At 42.5% G+C, this 25,074-nt stretch overlaps 2 protein-coding genes across 3 annotated transcripts in view; one reads left to right on the top strand and one right to left on the bottom strand.

The window, feature by feature from the left end:
- Nr1i2 (nuclear receptor subfamily 1 group I member 2) overlaps positions 1-10,395 on the top strand; it is a 73,116-nt gene extending 62,721 nt beyond the window's left edge. The window contains exons 2-9 of the mRNA XM_071614905.1: positions 815-1,036; positions 3,972-4,105; positions 4,548-4,735; positions 5,538-5,812; positions 7,878-8,020; positions 8,223-8,339; positions 8,655-8,760; positions 10,251-10,395. Of these exons, the coding sequence (XP_071471006.1) occupies positions 815-1,036; positions 3,972-4,105; positions 4,548-4,735; positions 5,538-5,812; positions 7,878-8,020; positions 8,223-8,339; positions 8,655-8,760; positions 10,251-10,395 (1,330 nt within the window). The remainder of the gene's footprint in view (positions 1-814; positions 1,037-3,971; positions 4,106-4,547; positions 4,736-5,537; positions 5,813-7,877; positions 8,021-8,222; positions 8,340-8,654; positions 8,761-10,250) is intronic.
- Positions 10,396-13,455: 3,060 nt separating this feature from the next.
- Positions 13,456-25,074, bottom strand: part of Gsk3b (glycogen synthase kinase 3 beta) — a 164,844-nt gene continuing 153,225 nt past the window's right edge. For both annotated transcript variants that reach the window (XM_027935936.2, XM_027935937.2), the window contains one exon: positions 13,456-19,074. In XM_027935936.2, coding sequence (XP_027791737.1) covers positions 19,007-19,074 — 68 coding nt within the window. In that variant the 3' untranslated portion in view covers positions 13,456-19,006. The remainder of the gene's footprint in view (positions 19,075-25,074) is intronic.

The following is a 25,074-nucleotide window of genomic DNA, read 5'->3' as shown; positions in this document are numbered from 1 at the left end:
CCCGCATCATGATCTTGGCTCCACTCTCAACTGTCTCCCCATCTGCCAAGTGAAAGCCCTCTTTCTGCTAGCCTTTCCAGGGCTCTCTGGGAGGCTGAGGACCACCCTCCACATCTGAAGGACCACCCTCCTCTGGAGCTCCTCAATCCTGGGAATTATTTAGTAGTCTGTCCCATCAGCTGTTCCCTGCTCAGGCCTTGACCAACTCATGGCCTCCTAACCTCGACTTACTCAAGTACTGCTTCCATGATCCACTCTAGCCCAGACAGTTTCTTTTTCTTTTGTTTCCTTTTTTTTCTTCCTCTTCTCCCCCACCCTGCTTCTTCCAGTGGTGGGAATTGAACCCAGGGTCTCATTCATGCTAGGCAGGTGCTTTACCACTGAACCACATCCCCAGTCAAGTCTCTTCTTATTTCTTTTCATCTTTTCCTCCCCCTTCTCTCTTCCATGTTTTTTTTTAATATTTATTTTTTAGGTATAGATGGACACAACACAATGCCTTTATTTTTATGTGGTGCTGAGGATCGAACCCGGGTCCCGCCCGTGCTAGGCGAGCGCTCTACCGCTGAGCCACAATCTCTTCCATGTTTTTGTTCATGTGTTCTACTCCAAGGCCCTACAACTGGATACAAAATATCATGGATAATAACTCAAACCCCCCTGCCCACATTCTTTTCATGAGAGGTCAGTTCTGAGGTCCAGCATTGAACCCAAATATAAGCAAAGCTCAGAAGGGACAGAGTGTTACTTCTGCAGCTTTGGGACACTACTGTTGAGCCCTTTCATTGACTATTGTTTTTTCTTTTACTTATAGTCCAAGAGGTTCAGAAGCAAACCTGGAGGTGAGACCTGAAGAAAGTTGGAGCCATGCTGACCTTGAACACTTCAAAGAAGCAACTTCTATGTCTGAAAAGCCCACCACCAATTTTGCAAATGAGGAAGATGGGGGTCCCCAAATCTGCCGCGTCTGTGGGGACAAGGCCAATGGCTATCACTTCAATGTCATGACATGTGAAGGATGCAAGGGCTTCTTCAGGTAGTCACCCATCAACCTTCACTCATTTGCCACCGCTGATACACTGGGTCACATCTAACGGGAGTCTGCCAGTAACCCTGCAGGGCAATGTCTCAGGGACTCAGTTTGATCTGTCTTGGGGGTTCAAAGAGTAGGCTGGTAGCCCACCCAAAGGCTTTCTAATTAGTCTTGAATGAACCATTTATACCTCAGAGCAATCTTCATCTCTTTCTTCCAGGTTCTACCTGGAAAAGATCCCCTTCTATTAAGATACCATTTTATGTATTCGTCAATGAAAGATCAGACAGTGAAAGAGTCAAGAATTTAAAAATCCAAAACGCAAAGTGTTCAAATCAGTTTTATAGGACAGTTATTAAGAGTGGCATAAAATAAATAAAAAAGAAAACAAGCTCACCTAGAATAGACAAACAGGGAGAATTAAAAAACAGAGGACTATGGTACTGGGATTGTGGCTCAGTGACAGAGCACTAACCTTACACATGTGAGGCACTGGGTTCGACCCTCAGCACCACATAAAAATAAATAAACAAAATAAAGATATTGTGTCCGTGTAAATCTAATATATATATATATATATATATATATATATATATATATATATAATTATTATTTTTAATGGAGGACTAAAACATCCCAGCTCACAGCAAAGCAGGCCTGGACAGAAGGCTCACCTTGTCTAGCTGATGAAACAGAAAGACCAAAGCCAGCTCAGTGAGGGTACTCTCACCAACAGGGCTCAGACCAAGAGGGAGAGAAGCAGATTAAGATAGGAGGGGAAGGGAGGAAGGAATGTGTGAGGAAGAGCACCCAGTCTACCCTCAGAAAGGGAGAGGGCATGCAGTGTCTTGGGATCCTTGTACACTTTCCAGATGGTGAGACTGACTTGGCCCTTTGTAGAGTTCTTCCTGGTGGCTGGATATTCTAACGGAAATGAATGTCCCAGAGCCAAGGGCTCACTCTGCAATCCCAAAGATGGGCTGCTGTTCAGCAAGTCATGGATGCAGGCTCAGCTGTTTGCCCCCAGAACACATGGGAGGACTTCCAGGCCTGGATGATCCCAGGAAAGCACTGCTGCAGCCTCTGTTAAGACCAGTTCAATGAGAGTGGAATGAAAAAATCCCTGCTTCAGGGCAGACACAGCCAGGCCTGAGCAGCTCTGAGGTTGCATAGGGGTTAACTCCAGCTGGGGGAGGTCTGAAGGCATCATGTTCCAGGGAGAAAGGAACATTTGTGTATGGACTATCACAAGTGAGACACAGCAGCAGTATTAGGTTGTGTTCAGCTACAAGTCACAGAACACTTTAGGAAAACGTGTTTCCTCTCCTAAAAAAAGTCTAGACAAATGCTTTCATCTTAGTGAGTCCTGAAGCTAAGTTCTCTGTGTTTTTCTCTTCTGCCGTTCTACCCAAAAGCTGTGATTTCAGTATGGAGGTACAAAACTCCAGGGTTCCCAGGCAGTAGCCATGACATCCAACAGAGAAACAAAAAGGCTATCTCTTCTCCTTGTGAGAGCAAGAAAACCTTTCCCAGAAGACCCCCTAATGCCACACAGGCTAGAGATGGCCCTGAACTACTCCTGAACTGTTTACTAGCAAAGAGTCCCGGAGAGATCTCTGAGCTGGGCAGGTGAATATATGAAGGCAGGAGAACATCAGAACCAGATCAGGATCCTTACAGAAAAGAAGAGGATGCCTGGAGCATCTGTCCAAGCAGCATCCATAGATTGCCTTGGGGTGCAGGGATCCTCTGCCCTCTTCTCCCCAGTTGGGTGCTATTCCTGGGACTCCCAAAGGGACATGAAATATCATAGTGGCTAGGAGTTTGTATTGGTATTAGGCAGACCTGGACTCAAGTTTCATGAATTAGCTGGAAGACAGGTGGTGATCTATCTATCTTCTCAAAGCCTCAGTTTCCCTCATCTCTGCCAGGTAGATGACAGGATGAATTTTATAGGATTTTGAATACTAAATTTACAGAGCTTTGCAAAATATCAAGCCCAGCATGTGATGGCATGTTCTAATAAATGTGAGTCCTTCCCCACAATCCCCATTTACCCATTCTGGATGTACTTTGGAGTAGCTCCAAGGGTCTCCTCAAGGGTCTTCCTTAGCCAGACCAAGGGAGAACTTCTTTCATTCTATCCGGCTATGGAAACGAGGAGAAGCAAACTTGGAGCTGTACTGATAAGGTCTGTCGTGGGAAGTTCAGATGCCTGGGCTGTGGAGACAGTGGCTGTGCAGGAGTCTTCAACAGGCATTTCCCACTGCCTGCCTACCTGCTGAACCTATACAAGGGCCTGAGGACCAATGCCCACACACTCTGCTCTTACAGGGCTCTCCTCTTTGCCCCCTATGTCAATCAGAAGAACCCATTTTGCAATGGGGAAGCAATTTTCCAGTGAGGTAGAACAGCTTACTGATTCCCCAGACTGCTTCTCAGCCCCCATTCTAGGATGAAAGCTGGGGACAGAAGGGGATTTCTTATGTTTCTTATCCCCCAGAGATCAAGTTGCCTCTATTTCCCTCTTTGAAGAAGGAGGAATCCAGGAAGAGGCCCATCTCCATGGAAACACTGCCTTAGTAACAAGGGGGAAAAGGAGGAGGGAACACATACTTTGGGAGGTAGAGGGGGGTTGGAACTGGAGTTGAAGTGTCCCAGAAAGTGGCTTCCAGCTGCAGAAACCCCTAAAAAGCACAAGCCCTATTTTCTGTGGGAATGCTGCAAAATAGATCTTCCCCGCTCCTCTAAAGAAGACCCTCCACCTGTCTTCCCTATAGTACCTGATTCAACTGGGAAGGCAAAGATGAGGCCCGTAGAGATTTGGGTTAGTGTGTCCCATCCGCGGCTGGGAGGGGTAGGAGAGGGGTGATATGACCTGGAACCCCTGGTCTAGTGGGCCCCATGCAGCCTGCCTCCTGCATTTTCTCTCTCACAGGAGGGCCATGAAACGCAATGTCAGACTGAGGTGCCCCTTTCGCAAAGGCACCTGCGAGATCACCCGGAAGACACGGAGGCAGTGCCAGGCTTGTCGCTTGCGCAAGTGCCTGGAGAGCGGAATGAAGAAGGAGAGTGAGCGCCGGGCTGCTAGGGGCGGGCTACCCAGGCCCTGCACGCTCCGGGAGGGTGTGACCAGGGGCCCTGTAGGATCCTTACAGAAAAGAAGAGGATGCCTGGAGCATCTGTCCAAGCAGCATCCATAGATTGCCTTGGGGTGCAGGGATCCTCTGCCCTCTTCTGGGCAAGTGCGTGAGCGCGTGTGCTCGTGTGCACGAGTGAGCTGTGTCCCTGTGCTACAGGCAGCCATCTGAACCCAGAGCTTGCAAGAGGGATTTGGGAGCTACAGGGCATTTTTATTTTTTGCTCTCTATCAGGGGTATGTCCCCCCTTTTCCTCTCAGATGCTCCTGCAAGCTTCCTTTTGTCCCCTTCTTTCTGTCCTGGATTTGTAATCAAACTGGGGAGGGTTAACCTGTGGGGACACGTGTGCTGAGCCTGCTCCACTGAACCTTCAGTGATCATGTCCGATACCGCGGTGGAGCAGAGGCGGGCGTTGATCAAGAGGAAGAAAAGGGAACGAATCGCGGCTCAACCGCCGGGGGAGCAGGGGCTGACGGAAGAACAGCGGTCCTTGATCAGGGAGCTGATGGATGCCCAGAAGAAAACCTTTGACTCCACCTTCTCCCATTTCAAGGATTTCCGGGTAGGAGGCTTAGAGCTGTCTTGGCTCCTGAGCTAGCTGCTCAACATCCCCTGGAGGCTCATTCCCAGGGTTTCCCATAGTGTGGTTCTGGGGTCAGGAGTCAGATTCCCCTGGGAATTTGCTAGACATGCAAATTTTCAGGTTCTCCCCCATCTTCCGAATTCCTGGAGTAAGGCATACCCCCAGCTGATGCCCTCCCAGGCTCATGTTGGAGAATCTCTGTTCTCTTTCTGCAGCAGATAGGAACTGGGTCTGAGTCATAAGTGGAAGCAGAACTAGGTTTTAGGAGAACAGAGTCAGGATCTCTTGGGGGTGTGATCTTTGTAAACCAGTTCCTTAACAATCCAGTGTTAGCTGCATCTCTAATCCCAGTACCCTCCCTTCCTGTGTGCTCACAGGTATCTCAGGTGAGGTGCCCAGCTTAGAGAACTTATTATCCCCAGAGAGCACAGTGTCTGCTCTTCCCATCTGCAGCTCCCTAACCCTTCTGAGTCTCCTGGGCCTAGTAGCAAGAATGCTTGTGACACACCAGGGTAGGAGGTCCCCCTCGCCCAGGGATGTGTGCATCCATTAATTCATGGATCCAGAAAGTACCCCCTGATGGGAGACAGCAAGAGAGAAGACACAAGTGCTGTGTGTGTGTGTGTGTGTGTGTGTACGTGCACACGCGTGCAGGGCCTTGAGCACCTGTGACTGTGTATCTTCTCAGGCTGCAGCTGGCTGTCTGGGATGTGTGGGGACCTGTTTATGAAAACATAGGCATTCTTTCTAATCTCCACCTCCTTCCTGTCTTGTGTTCCAGCTGCCAGAGGTGTTTAGCAGTGGCCATGAGATTCCAGAGTTTCTGCAGACTCCACCGGGGGAAGACCCTGTCAATTGGAGCCAGTTCAAGGAAGATCTGTGTACCATGAAGATCTCTCTGCAGCTTCGAGGGGAAGATGGCAGCGTGTGGAACTATAAACCCCCAGCCAACAGTGACGGGAAGGAGATCATTCCCCTGCTGCCCCACCTGGCTGACATGTCGACCTACATGTTCAAGGGTGTCATCAACTTTGCTAAAGTTATCTCCTACTTCAGGTAGGACATGGGACTGTGTGGATGGGTGTGGAAGGGAAAAGGAAATGACCAAAAGGTCATTGAATTTGAGGGATGTTGGTGCCAAATGACCCTCCTTTGTCTCTGCCTCTCAGGTCACTGGTGCTGCAGGGAATAGGTTTCTAGCGGTATGTCTCAGTGGCTTTGTGGGTGTGGGTCTGCGCTGTGATCCAGTGGGTCTCAGCCTCTCATCTGGAGATAGGAGCTAATAATACCTTCTTTGTAGGACTACCAGATGAAATTAAAAAAAAAAAAAAAACCAGATGAAGATCACCCAGAACATAATGGAAATTCAGATAGAAATTCCTTTCCCTATTTCTCCCATGATGGCAGGAACCATAGATGACCGCTTCAAAGGATGAGTTGGAAGGAAAAAGAAGTCCAGAGAGAGAAGAAAGGAGAGAGAGGAACAGAACAGATGCTGGTCCTATAGTGGAGATATTACCCAAGAGATATCTGAGCAGGCCATGGAGAACATGGACCCATGGTTATGAAATTAAAAGGGCCGGGACTCCCCACAGCTAGGCATAGAGGCAACAACTAGAACAACTGGGGTCAGCAAGAGACCTGGAACCCCTTAATATGGTTGGAGCCACAGCCCATAATATATAATCTGTAGGGCTACAGATAGTGCTAGGTATATTTTCCCTTGGGCTGGCCACCTTGCCTTTCTGAGCCTGGTCCAGTGGAGCCGAAATACACAGGCAAGGAACCCAGATCTCATCAGCAGGCGGAGGGCAGGTTATATTCCAGGAGTACAGGTTCCCTTTGCCTCTATGTGACACACAAGATTGGCTCAATGACATTAGGATAGCAATGACCTGGAATAGGGGGCAGACTGTGGCAAATTAGTTTGAGGGAGCAGGAAGAAAAGTCTACTTACTAGTGTGAACTTTGGCAGATTCTTGCTGGGCATCCAATGAGCCATAATTTAACTGCAGGGAGGTTACTACCTGCTTCTCCTGACCACCAGTTTTGAGAACAGTGACCCCAGGCATCACTGTTACCTTCTTTTTAGAAACAGACTCACTGTTGGTAAGAAACTTGTAGAACTCATCAGCTGATCAGTGGTGGAGGGCATATTTGGAAGTACAGGCTTGTAGAGTACAGACTTCAGAGCAGGCTACCTCCCAGGGACTGAGCTGGTCTCTGGGGAGACACAGAAGAATAATGTCAACTTCATGGCATTTGAAGTGCACTATTATGGATCAAAAGAAGTGGTATGTGTGCGAGTAGTGCAGAGCCTAATGTCCCAAGGAGACCAAAGTCAGGGACAGGGCTTTTTTTAGGAGTTCTCATGAACAGCCTCAGTTTCCCAGCCTCTTCCTTTTCAGGAACATCTTCTTCAGGGAGGAGTTGGGGGTTCCTCTCAGTTTGGGAGGAAGAGGTCCCTCCAGGATGAGCCCACCAATACCAGAGGTTTATAAAGCAGCCACTGTGGTTAGGCCTGTGTTCAGTGCTAGGATTGGGGCTCAAGGCATCCAGGTTGCCTGGAGAGAAACAGTAGAAATATGTAAATATTAAATTCAACATAGACAACAGGTAGCAAATATCCTCACCATGGAGCGCGTACCAAAAGGAATGGCATGTGCTGAAGAACTCCACACTCTGGAAACACTTCTGGGAGGGGCAAACACATATCTTGGCTTAAAGAACTCAGGATTTACTTAAATGAAGCTAAGCAAGCACTCAAAGTTGGGAAATTGAGGCAGAAGATATGAAAACTAAGGAGCAGGAGCCAAGGTATCAACTAGGTCAGTGGCTATGTAGGGAGTTGGAGGAAGTGATTTAGGCTGCAAGGGACCTGGATGCTAAGCTAAGTGGGTATGGAGAGTCCACAAAGGTAGGAGGAGATATAAGAGAAGAAGAGTAACCTGCTTGGCTGGATGTGATGGGGAGAGATTAGAGGAAACCAGGAAGCAACTGCTGTGGTCCTCAGAGGAAGGAGCCTGTCCTACCTCCTCCCTTAACATCTGGGTTATGGAAATGGGTACCAGCCTGTGGGCAGCTACCCTGGGAGCTGTCATCTCACCATCTTTGCTGCCAGGGACTTGCCCATTGAGGACCAGATCTCCCTGCTGAAGGGGGCCACCATTGAGCTGTGCATACTGAGGTTCAACATGATGTTCAACGCAGAGACTGGGACCTGGGAGTGTGGTCGGCTGGCTTACTGCTTGGAAGACGTTGAAGGTGCTCAAGAGCCCCTGCCTGCCCTGGCAGAGGGAGGGACACATGATAGTTTTGGGTGGAAGGGAACCACATCAGGACATGCAGGTCCTGGGAATGTAAGGCAGGAAGACTGGGTGATGGAACAAAAGACCTTAGAGAGGGAAGATTTGTTCTTGGGTCAGCTTCTCAAGATGCCACCCATCCATCCTATACCCACCCACAGGTGGCTTCCAGAAACTTCTGCTGGATCCTATGATGAAATTCCACTACATGCTGAAGAAGCTGCAGCTGCATAAGGAGGAGTATGTGCTGATGCAGGCCATCTCCCTTTTCTCCCCAGGTGATGGCCTTCCCCAGGCTATAAACACCCCTCACCATGATTGCAGGAGGCAGTAGCCCCTCTTCTGCCCTCCCTAGGGAAGGTCCCAGCTTACAGCCTTGTTCCCTCCTCCCTGCACAGGCAGGCTAAGGATGGGACTCTAGCTGGTTTCTCCTTGGGTCAGTGGGGTGATGTAGAACCCTAGTCCTCCTTTACCTTCAGGGTGACTTTGGCTCAGGAAGTGGCTGGCCAGTAGTTACCCTCTCTGGGCCAGACTGAGCCTGTCTTTGCCCCTTCCCACCCTGGCTGGGACCACTCTGTCTTCCCTCCCTGTAGACCGCCCAGGTGTGGTGCAGCGTGGTGTGGTGGAACAGTTGCAGGAGCGATTTGCCATCACTCTGAAGGCCTACATTGAGTGCATTCGGCCCCAGCCGGCCCACCGGTGAGCATGAGCAGAAAGGGCTGATGCTTGAGGGTGTGAGGGGTTCTCCCTGAAGCCTTGCCTAACTTTCAGCCTGTTCTCTAGGTCCATGCCTCCCTGGGTCTCTATGGGACTGCAGACCAGAGCTGTGCCTCGTGTGCTCTGATGACCAGTACTCTAGGGCCATTTTCTGTGACCTCTATTGAGGCATATTGCCTGAGAGCTGTCATCTCAGCTGGTCAGCCTGAGCACCAGTCCTGTTATGGGGAAAACCCAAGGCGGGGCTATGGCTGTGCCCAGCTGAGTGGACACTTGTCTGCCAGGGCCTTCCATCCTCCTTTCATCAAGAGGCCAGATACTTTCCTGTGTTTCCTACAGGGTCTTCTAGAATGGCCAATAAAAACTATAATGATAGTAAAGATTAGAATGACACCAATAATGAAGATAATCAGAAGTAGATTGTAATAGACATCATTTGTTGGGAAGTGCCAAATCTGGTGCCAAGTTGTTTATATATCTTGTCATCTTTAATCCTCAAAACACTCACATGAGTTGGGTATCAACACCACCCTGCAAAGGAAGCCAAGACACAGGGCAGTTGCCTAGGGTCCAGACGTATGGAGGCTGGCAGTGGACCAAGCCAAACCAAGTCCAAATCTCAAGCTCTTGAGCATTCCCTAAGAACTTCCCAGGAAGAATCCAAACACACTTGAGGTAGGGAAGTCCTTACCTTGATCTGATCATAACTCAGAAGAGGAAGGCTGCTTGGGACTTGGCCCAAACAGGGGTTTCCATAACTTCACTGGTCCTCAGAGTCCCTGTGATCTAGTGACCAGTCTAATGCCCAAAGGCCTGAAGACAAGGACAAATTTGAATTTAGGAGAACACAAACCCATGACGGTTAAGGCCAGCACTAGCTATTATGGTGTGAACTTGAAACTCAAATTCTCACTTGGTTTACACTGCTTTCTTTTTGCTCAGCATCTTGGGATGCTAGGGTGGCCATGACTTTATTTGCTCAGTTGTTCCCTGTATGGAGCCAGCAGGCTTGAGGTGCCAGCTGTCATCATGGAGAAACTGAGGCATGTGGTGTGTATAGACATTAAATCCAGAGCTGGATCCAGGAAGGGATTCCAGCCTGCAGTCCCTAACCTCCACAACTATTCTGCTCACTTCTGGGCCCCGGACATTAACCAAGATAGTGACTCCCTTTACCCCCAAATTAACCTAGGCATATGGCATCCGCAAGATCTGGATTTTCCACTGAGATCTCTATGAACAAAGACTCAAAATCCATAGATGAGGAAGGAGATTATGGCTCCCAAGTACCCGCAGACTACTCTGCCCTTCTTGTGCACGGGCTGAAGGAATTCAGCCAAGCCTTGCCTCTTGGCTGACCTGAACCTGAGAAGTCCTGAGAATAAACTTGCATGCCCTCAGAACAGGGCTAGGGCTGGAGGGTCCAGGAGAGGAATGGCTGCATCCCAACCTTTCCTCTGGCTGGTCCACAGGTTCCTGTTCCTGAAGATCATGGCTGTACTCACCGAACTGCGCAGCATCAATGCCCAGCACACCCAGAGGCTGCTGCGCATCCAAGACACACACCCCTTCGCCACACCCCTCATGAGAGAATTGTTCAGCCCCACAGATGGCTGAGTGGCTGCCCTTGGGTAGAGCCTCGGTGGGACAGCGAGACCAGAGCTTGCCAAGCTGCCATTTCTGGGGATAGACAGATGGACACCATAGCTGGTTAGCATTCCTCAAAGAGGGGACTTGAGTCTCCCAGTCCTCAGTTCAGACTGTGGACAGGGAAGCCATGGACCCTATGTGCAGCATGAGCTGGCCTATTTAGGTCAGGACTGTTAGAGGCCAGGCTGCCCTTCCCTTAGACAAAGTTCTGTGGTCCAGTAATAAATCCCTAAATCCCACTAAATCCCTTGAAATATTGTGGTGGGTGGAGGGGAAGGAGCTAGAGGCTGGGTTTCCATCAATACCCCAGTTTACAGGCTTGAGTCTTTTCACTGCTACCTCTAATAGTCCTGCCTTCCACTCCCTGCTCATTCCCATCCTCAACCTCTTGCCCTGAGTTGCCAGGTGGGTTCCAGGCCTGTGCTCATAGGCAGGTGCATGTCTGTGGTGTCTTTGAGAGAAGCTGAGAAGCCTGCACTGAATGTCAGAAAATGGTCATAACCTCAGCTGAGCACGTCATTCTGTGTCTCTGCATCTACCCAAACCCATCATTAAGCACCAACACTGTGCAGCCTGCTGTGGGGTGGTGTACAGTGTTGATTTAGATGTCAATTCTGACCTTGAATAGTTCATATTTATGACAACAAAAGCTGAAACACCAATGATGCAGACCAAAAGGACAATCCACACATAAGAAGCACGAGGAATATTTTTGTGTGGATGCTGAGCTGCACTGAGATTTTGTGGGCACCTGGGCTCAGTGAAGACTCCCTAGGATGTGCTTATGGAAAGAAGGGATGGGAACTGTGTCTGTGGGTACCTGTGTGTGACTTAGCACAGGTCTATCTGCTCCCCATCTGACTGGGCCTGGGTTTGCTCCTGAGGCTGGTTAACACTTGTGTGCTGTCACAAGGCTACAGTGACAGTGAATAAATGTGCTAGAGTAAAACCACTTGCACACACTCGTATTCCTGTGTCAATATGCTGTTCTCCAAACTGAAAAATGTGGGAGTGTCAGCCTTGTTATAGCTATTTGTGAGTAAAACTGTTTGCATTGTCACAAGTTTAATTTTACATAAGGCACTTAATACATTATTTACATTATTATCTTAATAAGATAATAATACATTATTATCTTATTAATTTAATAAGGCATTTAATAGTTTTAGCAAATGTGTTCCTGGTTTAATGTCAAATCAAGGAAAAAGGTTTGGCTAAAGATGTAAAAAAATGTTGGCATTCTAATCTGGGGAAGAAAGAAATGTGGGAGTGAGGAAGTAGAAATAAAAATACAGACACACACATATATATACATTTTTTCACTACTTATTGCCTTTTATACATCGGAAAACCATTGGTCTAAGAACATACAAATGAATTAACTTGATTTACTCATAAAATAATTGTTCTGAATTAAAGTTTAAAGGATATACACATCATAATTAAAATGCAAATGAATTAATTTTAAATGTTTAATATTTGGTTGCAAATGAAGCTGTAAGGTAAACTGAATTTTAAGAAACAGATAATTGCTTAGTTTTCACCATTTTATAAAAAGCAGGGCAACGTTGAAAACATTAAGAAATCAATAATACAAATCAAAGAAGTAAACATATTCCCTGACATCCCTCCAGTTTCACCAACCTTCTCTGCATCAAGGAGATAAAGTACCCATTTTTAGAGAAAAACCCAAGGAAAAATAAAGTGCCTCTCTACAAGCTCAATAAATACAGCTTTTGCTCCCAGGAATTTCAACTAATTTATGTTTAATTTTTACTCAGTTATAATTAGAAATGTAAGTTTATAATTTGGAGATATACATTTCATTCAACTATATTCACCAGTAATGTATGCCCCTTCCTTTCCCTGGAGGAAATAAATTTTTGAGTGTGCTATTCACCCAAGTGGCTGAAATTGTTGTTGGATGTAGGTTAGAGTAAGGCAAAGTTAAGGTGAGATTAAGATGGGTCAACTCCCCTCCCCCAGTTTTGTTTTTAAAAACACCCAGGCAGCTCCCCAATATTAAACAAATATGTACGTATGGTTTATATAAATTATGAAAACTAAGTGTATTTCAAGAGAAAAGATTCAAGGTTAGATGCACCAAAGAGCTCTCACAGGATACTTCCTTTCAGCAGCTTTGTGGATCTCAAAGTTTATAGGACTAGGAGCCAGGTTCAATTTATCTACCCCCCAAATAATTTGGATTTCCTTATTACTCACTACCCTGAGCTTTTGAGCAAATAGAACTAAGCATCAACTTCTAGGCATTTCTGTAGTTATGGATCTCTTTTTCTAGTACCTGGTTCAGTCAGGAAAAGATGAAGTTAATCTCCAAGGCTACTGCTTACCTTCTGGCTCCCCTATCAGTCAGTCACTCAGTGGTCTCTCTCACCTTGTCCCAGACTTTGTCTAAAGTTGTTAAAGACAAATCTTCACTTGGGAGAAGGCCCAGAGTGGCTTTTTTTTTTTTTTTTAAAGAGGTTATAAAGAAAAACATTTCATCATCAGCCTTTCTCACTCCAGACTCAGTGGCCTCTTCCTGCACGCCTCCTTCCTCAGCAGCTTATTGATCCCTCCTTGCTTCCCTTTATGTGTCCATAGCTGCTGTGAATCTGATGGTGCTGATGGGTTGGATTAACTACTTCTATACCTGAGGAATGGGTGACCATCCACTGCTTTTGTTCACTTGCTTTCACAAAAAATAGCATCTAGAAATGTGAATCCCAAAGGACTGTATGGTCATCACATTTTGGAAGGACTTGGAAACTAAACAGGGAGTCTTCCAGGATTCCAAGTTAATGCAGCTTCTTGCAGGACACTTAATGCCAATTCAAACAGCTAAGGTAGAACCTACACAAGATGGCAAAAATGCATTTCAGTGCCACCAAGAAGCCCATCCCGCAAGTAACATCTTACATGTTTTTGCTGAACCAGCCCTCCCCTACCACTAATAACTGCATTTAACTATTTACAAATGTGATTGATTTTGCCCATCCCACAACATCAGTAATAAGAGGACCACACTTTATCGAATATAAATTTGTTTTTATTGAAGCAGCAGTCACATGACCTTATAGCTAGTCTTTAGATTAGGCCTGACAGTTTGCCAGTCCTAAAAAATGTTTCTTTTGCACTAAGAGACATAACATGTTTACATACATTATCCAGTATTAGCAATGAGCAGACTCAAAAACAACATGTTGGTTACCTGGGAGGTAAAGCCAACAGTTTGTGGTGTTCATATATTTTACAGAGACCCCCAAAGACCATTACTAATAGGATAAAAGTTAAAGAAAATACAGCTACACCAAACCATGAACACACAGTAATCGAAGACAGCAGCTCTTACACATTTTTACAACTGTCCCTTTTAGGGACGTTTCCTTTGTTTTCAAAGCAGTGTCTACAAAGATTCCTCTACATCAAATCCAAAGGTTTCCAAGCTGGAAGCTGCACCTCTTGTGGCTAATACAGTGGAGTAAGGTCATTTGAAACAATGAGATGTGGTGTTCATACCTTGATTTTTATAATAAAGATTCATGTTTCCCTAATTAAAGATGGTGATGTGACTACTTCTGCAGTGGCAAAATAGGGTGAAGAGAGGGATGGGTACTGAAATAAAGACCACACACTTGTGAATTTTAATTTCATTTCCAGGCTAACCTACTTTTTATTTAATGCAAATTACAGTACCAGTTAACTATTTCCAAACCAAGTCACATAGAACGAAATGTATTTACAAGGGAATGGGGGAAGGGCAAAAAAACATTGAGCATACTTTTCACAAAAAAGGTTTATATTTAAAATGAAAAAAAAAATTCAGTCACAGAGGCATTCAAGTAGTAATAATGTTATACAGATTTTGCTTTTCCTTTATATCAAGACAGATTTGCACAAGTGTTTGCAATAGTTTGTATACAACCCACAGTCCTTTATATATATATATATATATATAATAAATTTTGTTTTTTAGATTCGTATTTAAGATGGAAGTGGTCACGCTAATTGGTATGTGTACAGGCCCAAGTGATCCATCGGCAACACACTTATAAATGCAAATTTTACAGGCAAGCACATTTTCATACATCTATCTGTATCTGCCTGTAGACAGATATAAGAAAAAAACTTAAAAATTAACACAAGGAAGTCTACTTTGTCAAGCTAACCCCTTATGTACTGGTTGTCATTTTGCTTTTATTGCAGAGGTGCAAAACGGAGCAAAAACTCTAATAATAAACAGCATAATCCTTGTGAAAATAATCCAAACCCCAGGGATTACTTTCAAAGCCTCTAAGGAAGACCTTAATCTGGGACTCTACTGTGCTTCTAGTTGTCTCTTTATTTTCAGTGGCTCAGGTTTCTACCAGAAAAGACAGGTTTTATTGTAGAGCATGCTTATTTTTCTATAGAGGGGAGAAAAGTGTTTTGTCTCTGTGATTAGATGATCACTAACATGAACAATATGAATCAGGTACAATTTTGGTTTAAACCAAAGAAAAACCCCCAAACTCCTGGGGATCTGGCATTGGCCAACTTCCTTTGGAAGATTCCAAAGTTAAATCCTTTAAAAAGGAAAGAGAAAAGAAATGAAATGCCAGTGTCTTTATATCCACAGGGATAGAGAATATAATAGTCCTCTCAGAAACCTTAGCATTGGTGCAGATGAGATGATTGGTTAGGCATACTTTATTCAAACACAAACCAAGATGGGTGTAAAAATTAAGAGGACTTTTAAAATGACACATGTCATTGGAAAGAAGGTGCAGTCTTCTACCTTGCTGGAATGAACACATGATGTTTCAAAAATAGCAACCTTTGGTTTGGTAAAGTGTTTTTTTCTTCTATTCAAGACATTTTATATGGAGTACTTGGAGGCAAAACAAAAAAATATATATATATATATATTTTTTTTTCCAAAAAAGGCCTTCATGTTGGGCACACAGTCAAAATTAAACTGATTTAAAAAATTAAAATGACATGTCATTGAACAGAGTAGAGATGGCAGGAGGGAGAGAATGGGTTGAGTTCCCTTGTTAGAACAGCCTTCTATGGGCATGATGGCATTCTGTGCAGTTAACTGCAAGCCATTGCAAGAGAGAATTTTAGACCATTGATGTATCAAAACCCAATACTAAACCAGTTTTCTCTCCCTGTGTCATTTGGGAGGGAAGTCAGTAAGGGGGCTGGTGCGGGGAGGTGGGGAAGGAGGGAGGAAGAAGAATGAGCGCCTGCTTGAGCATGGAAGGCTCCTAGAATCTGCTGTTCGTAAAACCCACGGTTAGGGCTTGTGGAAGAGATAAACAAAATCTAATCTATTGATATCCTCCAGCTCTAGGGCTCCATGTGTTATACTAAGTCCCTGAATGGACCAAGTACCAAATGAAACGGTCATTGCTACAGAGGAGGAAACAGACATTCAGAACTAAAACAAATGTAGGGCTTGAAAAAAATGAGATTATGAACATGGTTTCCTCTTCCCACTCCTGAGCATGGTGAATCACCGAAACTTAATTGTGGAGGGGGCAAAGATACTGTTGTGAGTTATATTATTTCAAAGGGAAAGGGGATGGACAGGGAGACGTGGATAAAGGAAACCAAATAAAATTTTTTAAATGAAAAATAAAAATAAAAACAAACACAAAAACCAAACACATGGAAGCGAAGGCACTCCAAACTATATAGATACACTATACATTGCTAGAGTTATTGTTACAATAATACAGGCCAGTACCTACTGTACAGAGTTAAAACTATATGGCTTTAAAAAGCTCGTCTACATTTTGTCTGATTATTAAACAGAATCACTGCCCTGAACAGTAACTTTTTGCTCATTAATAACAGTTCCTGGGTCCACATATTTACATACAAAACAATAAAACTTAAATTTAAGAACACTGAAAGAAAATATAATGTACAAGCTTGAATTTGGTGAGGAGCTTTTAATTATTATTATTATATTTACAAAAAGATATCCAGAGACCTGGATCTCACTTGTATAAAAGAGTTCTGTGATCCCGCCATGATCCGTGAGAAAGAAAAATCATGCACCGCGCGCACACGCACACACACACACTCTCTCACACATTCACACACACACACACACACACACACTAAAGTGAGAGAAAAGCATCTGACTTTTCTCTCTTCTTCTCTTACCCCATTTATGGGGGGAAAAGTGTTTCCTAAAATAAGTACTGATTTTTATGGACTCCAGCAAGTATACCAAGTCCAGAATAGTGTTCGTATCCAAACGTCTGACTGGGCAGTTTGATCTGAAAACAGGTCCATTTCTCTGTCATAGACCTACCTGTTCAGATTCTTTATAAATCCTTTCTGTAATGGTCTATAGTTCCTTTAAGGAACTATGCTGCCAAATACTTTCAGATTTTTTTCAATCTTAACTAGCTCTCAGAAGCACTTTATAAAAAGCAAAATTCACTATTTTATTTGGTTTGACTGAACATTATCTTTTCTCATGAACTCTGATAGAACAAGAGGTTTAAGAAACCCCTTTTGTGGCCCAAGAGCTTAGCTAAACAGTGAGTGAACACTAAGATGGCTCACAGTTGTCTTTCTGGGTGTCAATTCACTTCAGCAGGCAGCATAACTCTCTTGGAGAGTTGCACACAAAGTCAAGAAGCAGGACAGGGTTCAGGGCCTGCACGTGGGCTGCCAAGAGACTCCACTTCCTAACCACCTGGAGGGCGAGACCCCAACATGACCTAAGTGGCAATGAGGAGGGTAAAGGAGGTTACACACAATCTAGGGTTCAGCTCTGCAGCCCTACAATTATCAGCTAACCTTGGAAGGTGTGTGGGGAAGGAGAGGGCAGGAGGAAAAAGTGGCCATCACTCAAGTGATCTTTTAAATGTAAAATATAACTGATTGTGCCTTAAAGATTCATAGGTCAAGTAATGGCCCATAAGCACCAAGGTGACTAAGGTTCATTTTAGAGTATATAAGGCCCACATAGATACCAACCTTAAAAGTATAAAACAAAGTAGTTGTGAAAATCTATCTCTTTACTGCAAACATAATTCTTCAATCTTCCTTGCTTTCCAAGGAATATTGCTTTTTTTTTTTTTCCCAAAAACAATAGACTGATTCTTACACCATTCACTGATAAAGAAAATAGAAACAAAACTCTTAACTGGGTGTGTGTGGGGAAACATTCTTTTCATGCTTCAACCAGTCAATTTTGATACTGGAGACAAAAAAGAAAAGGCAGTATTGAGTATCTGTATATATAACTATATACACACATTTATAGCATCAGTTTCCCTATGAAGTCAGCAGGTACGTACAGGTGACTATATAATTTTGATAGGTAGTTTTTAATATTCCTACCACCTAAAATCATAATGGCCTATTGGGCATGCATCAATAAATAAATTTTAAAAGCATGAGGTTAAAAAAGCTAAAATTAAATAGAGTCTAGATTTGGATTTAAAATTATAACTACGTGTAGAAGGTGGCAATTCCTAAAAACTTGTTTTTCTATTAGAAAGATGAAAAATAAAGCAGTAGACTGTTACAGTTCACATTACTTAACTATAATGTCCTCTCTTAAGTGTATCTTTCCAAGGGAAGTAACTTTAGAAAAAAATCTGGACGAATTCATTCACAGTGGTGAGATCTGCCCCAGCCTGTGTCCTTCCTCTAGTCTCACCAGGTGCCTTTGACCTGTGCAGCCAGTATAGCCTGTTCAACAACCTTTCCAATCCCCTTCTAGGTCACTAATTTAAAACTGTACAAAGATTTGCAGAGAACCTTTGGTAAGGCAAAACAAAAACAAAAACAAAACCCCATTATGGAACTAGAGTTCTGCTTGCTGCTCCCCTTTGGGAGCCTGCTTACCAGCTTTCTCACCACTAGTACTGACTAAGAACAAAACCAAACTTAACCAATCAATTCAGTATCTCCCCCTTACAGCTTCAAACTTTATTGACCTACCTTGGTTACAAATGATACACATTTCCTTTTTTGTCTGCCACACCTGCCACCAACATGCCAAAGCCAAGTCTTCAAATACCCGAGGATATGGATTAATTTTACAAGTGACATGTAAGCCCCTGTTGAGTTATACCTGCTAAGCTCCCAACCAATTTCAAGCTGTGCACTATGCCAAAGTCTGACACTAGACTTGAAAAGAAAACAAAGTTCAAACAAAACAAAACAAATACTTCAGTACAGAAAGGTTTCTTCTCTTGTGGAAGGGGCATGAGGCAGGAGTCCTGTTTTTAAAGTGTACAACAGCAGACTTTTGATTAAAAAAAAAAAAAAAAGATTGTCGTGGGAGAGAGATTGTGTCTTCTAGTGCTCCGCTTTCCCCCTCCCATTACCCCTCCCACCCTCTGGGTCTCCCGCAAAGTGAGAATACAATGAAATTGTTTTGTATTTATAGATATCTTACAAGGTTAAATAAGAACAACAATAATAATAAAAAAAATTGAACACTAAAATGAACAGTTTTTTTTTTTTCTCTTTTTAATTTTCTTTCCAAACGTGACCAGTGTTGCTGAGTGACACTCAAGTACTGGTAGTTTTTCCTGTGCAGCTGACTGCTTGGGACTGTTCAGGTGGAGTTGGAAGCTGACGCAGAAGCAGCATTATTGGTCTGTCCACGGTCTCCAGCATTAGCATCTGCAAATTCAAAGTCCCAAGAGAGTATGAACAATGGCATAATTCTCTAAAGAAAACAAGTACATTGCCTTAACTGCAGACTGTGAGCTGTTGTGGCCTTCCAAACTGTTTTCTGGCATGTTGGTTTAAATATGGCCAACAGTTTGACATCTAAATTTCTTCCTGTTTAGAAGCTAAGGTACATGACTTGGCAAGGTCCTGGTGCAGAGGAGACAGTGACTTTGATTAAATTATCAACTCAGGGACTCAGAGACCATTCCTGTGAATGCTCTTACTATAGCTGGGATCAGCAGTTCATGAAGACTCAGTTGGAGAGGGGCTTACTTAAAAACAAATGAATAGCACGTAGCTTGGAAAACTTACTAAAAATCCTGAATCATGTTATAATATACTATCTGCTTGCTGAATGGATGAAGAAAATGAAAGTAATAATGGGTCAGTGTTGATAGGCAGAAGTACTTGATATAAACCAAACTCAGTTGCTTGTTTTCTAAGTATAGCCACTCTTCATTATTCATAGAGATGAAAGACAGCAAAAAAGAAATAGTCACTATGGTACCAATTTACTTAATACGATACAGTAAAGCATCCTGTAGTCAAATATGTTGGGATAATAACTTATCTTGCCTGATCCTCTACAAATGTGTATATTAACAACCAACTTTTATCCCCAATTCCCCTCTTTTAAAGAACCATTATTATTTTATAGCATCCATTAACTAAATGGCCATCTAGTTGTTTCCAGATTGGCTCTCCATCCTGGATAGGGAATAGCCTGCTATTTCAGTGGTTAATTATTTGCTTCATGCACAACCACCAGGAATATACTGTTGGTCAATTTTTCTCACAAAGATTTCATTTTTTTCCCAGAGAAAGAGAGGTTGCTTGACTGGGATGGCCAACTTCCAAGAGCTATCTCCTTAGAAGCCACACTGCTCTTGGTCATCAAGGCTGGTAACACCAAAAAGCAGACCCAGAAGCTTTTGTCTGTCAGGAACCTTTAAAGGGATCTGCAATCACACTTGTCCTATGATAGGCAGAGTAACCAATGTCACAGATGAATGTAAACATCTGGTCTTGGATCTTTCTACTTTGAATTTCTGAATTAGAGTGAGACACAAAAGACTCACAAGGACACAAAGGAACTTTATTACTTAAGGATTAGCTATTCGGTTATCATTTCTATAGCCACTCTATGTAAAACTATACTTCCTTTCTAAATCTGCCCTTATATACATTTAACTTAATCTTTGGGAAAAGAAATGAGAATACCTCTTTATTTGAATGGTTATAGTTAATTCATTTAATTTCTTCAAAACACCTGCAGCTGCTTCTAGTACTGCTGTTGTGTAAATAAATGCAACATCAGAGTCCATGCTAATGGTTTATATTGCCCATGGCTGGAGTCATCCTAATTCATCAGTATAAGGTCCATGAGTAAGCTGCATGAGAGAGCCCGGGACACAGAACTTACTTTTCAAAGACAGGTAGACAGCCTTGTCCAATAATTAGTGAGCAATTAGGTCTAATACCTCATTCATGATCCCTGGCCTTCCATAGATATGCTCAGCTCAAAGGGGTAGTACCATCCATGCGCATTCAAATTCTGTGCACTGAAAATCTAACATTAATTCTTCCCTAACCACAAATTCCTTCAAGCCTTTCTCAGGAAAAAATACTCATTTTAATGATTCAAGGACAGGCTGCATTAAAAACAACATTCCAGCAAAAGCCTCAAAGACCACAAAGCTATTTCAGAATTCTAATGTTCCACATAAATCCATGCTTATTGTTGCATTTCCTGTGCTGTGAATGACACTCAGGACATGATCATCATCAAATAGTACTTACCTCAATTTCAGCATTAGAATATGATACTCAGAACTGTTATTCTGGTCTTCAAACCCAAGACTTAAGAGAGAGGCTATCAGGAATTCATTTGTGTTTGACTACTACATCATCATGCAAACTAGCACTGTGAGCAGCCCTGCCCATGGTGGCCATTAGCCATGATGGCTGACACTAGTTGTTTACCAAGTTCAGTAAACACCTCACCTACAAGGCAACTTGTCCATTTATGTTAAATTTGCTCTTTAGGGGCTGGGGTTGTGGCTCAGAGGTAGAGCGCTCACCTAGCATGTGAGGCACTGGGTTCGATCCTCAGCATGACATAAAAATAAAATAAAGATATTGTGTCCACTTATAACTAAAAAATAAATATTCAAACAAACAAACAAACAAAAACCTGTGATCCTCTTAAAAAAATTTGCTCTTAAGCAGAATCCTACTTAGCTAGCTAGCTAGTTTTCAGATATCCTTTCACTAGCTATCGCCTGAGAGCTTATGACAGTGACCAAACTAGTTTACCCTTCTTTGGAGAAATTCAAAAGCTGTCTATATGATCATAATAAAAATCACAGGCCTTTCATGTGAACATATAACCAGAAATGAATTCAGTTTTCAATCAGTAAAATTTGACAAAAACACTCATGTTCCTCAGAATTATAATTAAATGACCTCATATTTTTCTCAGCATTATTTCCAAATCATTTCATGAGTAAATTTTAGCAGTTAATTATTTTGGTCACACATACTCTTGAAACCTGAAGTTGCCCAGGCTGGCCTTAAATTTACATGTGTGTATCACCATGCCTGGCTTACACTGATACATCTTTCTTAACCTAGTCCAATTCCATGAACATTTATGAGTATAAAGACAATTTGTGCATCTTAACAGCCTTGTGATTTGGGAACAAATTATTCCACTTTTCTACCCTTAAATTTCCTCAATGGCAAAATGGTAATAATACCTCCTGTCTATAAAATAAGGCCTCTGAAGTATGTGCCATAACATTTGGCATGTAGTAATTGTTCAGTAAACAGAATGGTAAATGATACATCTAAAATACATTTTTATTTATGTAATATATATTTTCATAATCTAGTGTGACTACAATAACCACAATAACAATAAATATTAGTGCCAGCAAAATCACAATAAATATCTGGGTGCTTGCTTACCAGTGTGCTACACACCATACTAAGTTCTCTGTAGGCATCACATTTAGACTACATAGCACCTATGAGAAATATGTACAATTATCTCCACCATTAGGCAAACAGAAAACATAAGTCATAATGAGATTAACATAACTAAGACCATACAGTTAGTAAGTGGAAGAGCAGAGCACAGAGGACAATGATGACCTTTATGGGCAATAGGGGACAGCAGAGAAGATTTCCTAGCAAAGGGATGGAAGAGTTTAAAGGGACTTTTATTTAGAACTAATTTCAACAAAATCCAGTGTGATTTCTAGAGGTCCATTATCGAAAAGAGTTATATTACATTAAGACAATATTTAATTTATAATAAGAACTAAGCAAATAATTTATTTTCTAATTTTCAAATAGTCTGAATGGGATAGTCTGGAAATGGCTCTAGAGATGAATTCCACAGACCTGAAACCTCCCTAGAAACAATTCTCATTATCATCCTTTTGATGCTACTATGGAAAAATAACTCTGTTCCATCAAATCCAGTATAGATTTGAGAGGATACAGAATTATCAACTTTAGAGGGAAGAAGCACAGGTAGGAAGGTACAACATCATCCTTATAGATTGTGGTGGGTCACCTTCCAAGATAATCCCAATGATTCATGCCTTTTGGTGTCCAAACCCTAGTGCAGTCCCTTCCCACCCTGGAAATTGTCAAAATAATGGTATATGACTCCAAGGCTAAGATATAAAAGACATGTGGCTTCCATCTTGCCCTCTCTCTTGGATCACCAGTTCTAACAGAAGCTGGCTATCACAATGTGAGATACAGAGAGGTCCACAAGGTGAATGGTAACTAAGGCCAGTGCAGATCTGCTAACCACATGAACAAGCCATCCCAGAAGCAGATCTTTCAGCCTTAGGCAAGCCATTAGAAGACGAAAGGGTTGACATTTTAACTACTTTATGAAAGACCCTGACCATACAGCTAAGCTGCTTCTGAATTTCTGTCTCACAGAAACAACATTTATTCTTGCTTTAAGTTACTAAATTTTGGGGTAACTTGATATGTAGCAACAGATAACTAATACGTATGTATATATCAAAGAACTTAAATGCCATTTAGGGTTTGTGTTCACAAGCCTATGAAAGCATCACTAAGTCCCTTAGATGTATACCTAATAAGCCGTATAAAACAAGAATCAGATGAACAGTTGTTTTTCCATGAATGGTTTTGGTTCTAAGGCTTTTATATCAGACATTACAAAGGGAATTTGTACTTTCATTTTTTTTTTTTTTTTTTAAATTTTTAAAGAGATAGGGTCTTGCTATAATGCCCTAGCCTTGAATTCCTGGACTCAAGTGATCCTCCTATGTCTGTCTCCTGTGTAGCAGGGACTATAGGTAGGTGCTACTATGCTTGGTAAACCCAATATTTATTCCATGTAATTTCAGAGGTATAAACAAGGACTCGGGTAATGCCATAGTGAAGCCAAGGGTAGAACCTGCAGCTGTCAGGTTTCTAGCTGAGTCCATGAGGTTGAGATTTTTATCCTACATAAAATTTTATATGTAAAATTCTATATCTGGTACACATATACTTTTTTCTAGGATATGATTCATTCCCCACCCCCATCCCCAACCCCAGATTCACAGAGGTCTGTAAGTGTTGATAGTTGGGGAAACTGTCCCACCTAGAAGCCCAAGTCATAAACTCAAGAGTTCTTGCCTTGATTCCTCATTGCCTCTTCACTGCCCACCCACAATAAACATCACCAACTCCCATCCACTTTTCTTGCACCTAACGTGATTGATCAAACACGCAAATGGAGAGTGGAAGGTATAGTGAATGGAAGGTCTCACACTTAAAATTGTTGCCAAAGTTTTAAATAAAAAGAAAGTAGAAATGAAGGAAACATGTTGGGAGGACAGGACAGAGAACAAACATAGGAGGTGGGGTTCCAAAGGCTCTGCTATCATGAATCAGTATTACAGAACTGTGGGTTTAAAGATAAAGCTTTTTAATTTATAAAAATGATCATGTGGGCTGGGGCTGTAGCTCAGTGGTAGAGCCTTGCATGTGTGAGGCACTGGGTTTGATCCTCAGCACCACATAAATATAAATAAATAAATATATTGTGTTCATCTATAACTAAAAAAATATTTTTTGAAAAAAAATGCTCATTGTATGGTCCAGTGGCAATGACAGAAATGTTCTATTTGCATTCTCCAATATGGTGGCTCCTAGCTACATATGGCTACTTAAATTAAATAATAAAAATTAAAATTTAGTTCCTAATTTGCCCTAAGCATGTTTCAAATTCTCAAAAGCTACAAAAGTATTAAATATTATACTTTATAATAGAAAATTATAAAGTAATTTATAATTACTTTATAATAGAAATATTAAAATAAATTAATATTTCTATTATTGGCATATTAGCAAGATAGAATATTTTAGCTAATCAAATTAGCTTTTTTTGTGTTTACATGTACAAGTGTGTAAATACACTTGAGAACTTAAGTATACTTTGATTCCTTTATTTCCTTTATGTTAAGGGCTGTAAACAAGTCAAGATGGCGCCTGGCATTTTGCCAGAGGGAGTGGTTTGTGAAGTAACGCCAGCGAGCCATTAAGTGTGGAGATTCCTTATTGGTTGACTGCTGTATCTAGTTTATGTTAATTAAGATAAGCTGTGTGTAATATACCCCTCCTGTCCTACAATAAACGGCTCCCACTCCTGCTGTATTAATGTACACAAGTTGTTCGTCCCCCACCCCCGTTATTTTGCTGCAGCCGGACTGCGGCACCTTTATTATACTCTTCCCCAAACCAATCTTTCTTTTTTTTTTTTTGAAATTTTTTAGTGTTTATTTTTTAGTTTTCGGCGGACACAACATCTTTGTTTGTATGTGGTGCTGAGGATCGAACCCGGGCTGCACGCATGCCAGGTGAGCACACTACTGCTTGAGCCACATCCCCAGCCCCCAAACCAATCTTTCT

Source organism: Marmota flaviventris, chromosome 8 (assembly GCF_047511675.1).
Source record: "Marmota flaviventris isolate mMarFla1 chromosome 8, mMarFla1.hap1, whole genome shotgun sequence".
In the NCBI taxonomy this organism is placed as follows: Eukaryota; Metazoa; Chordata; class Mammalia; order Rodentia; family Sciuridae; genus Marmota; species Marmota flaviventris.
The sequence above is the reverse complement of the archived record's forward strand: the minus strand, read 5'-3'. Positions and strand labels throughout refer to the sequence as shown.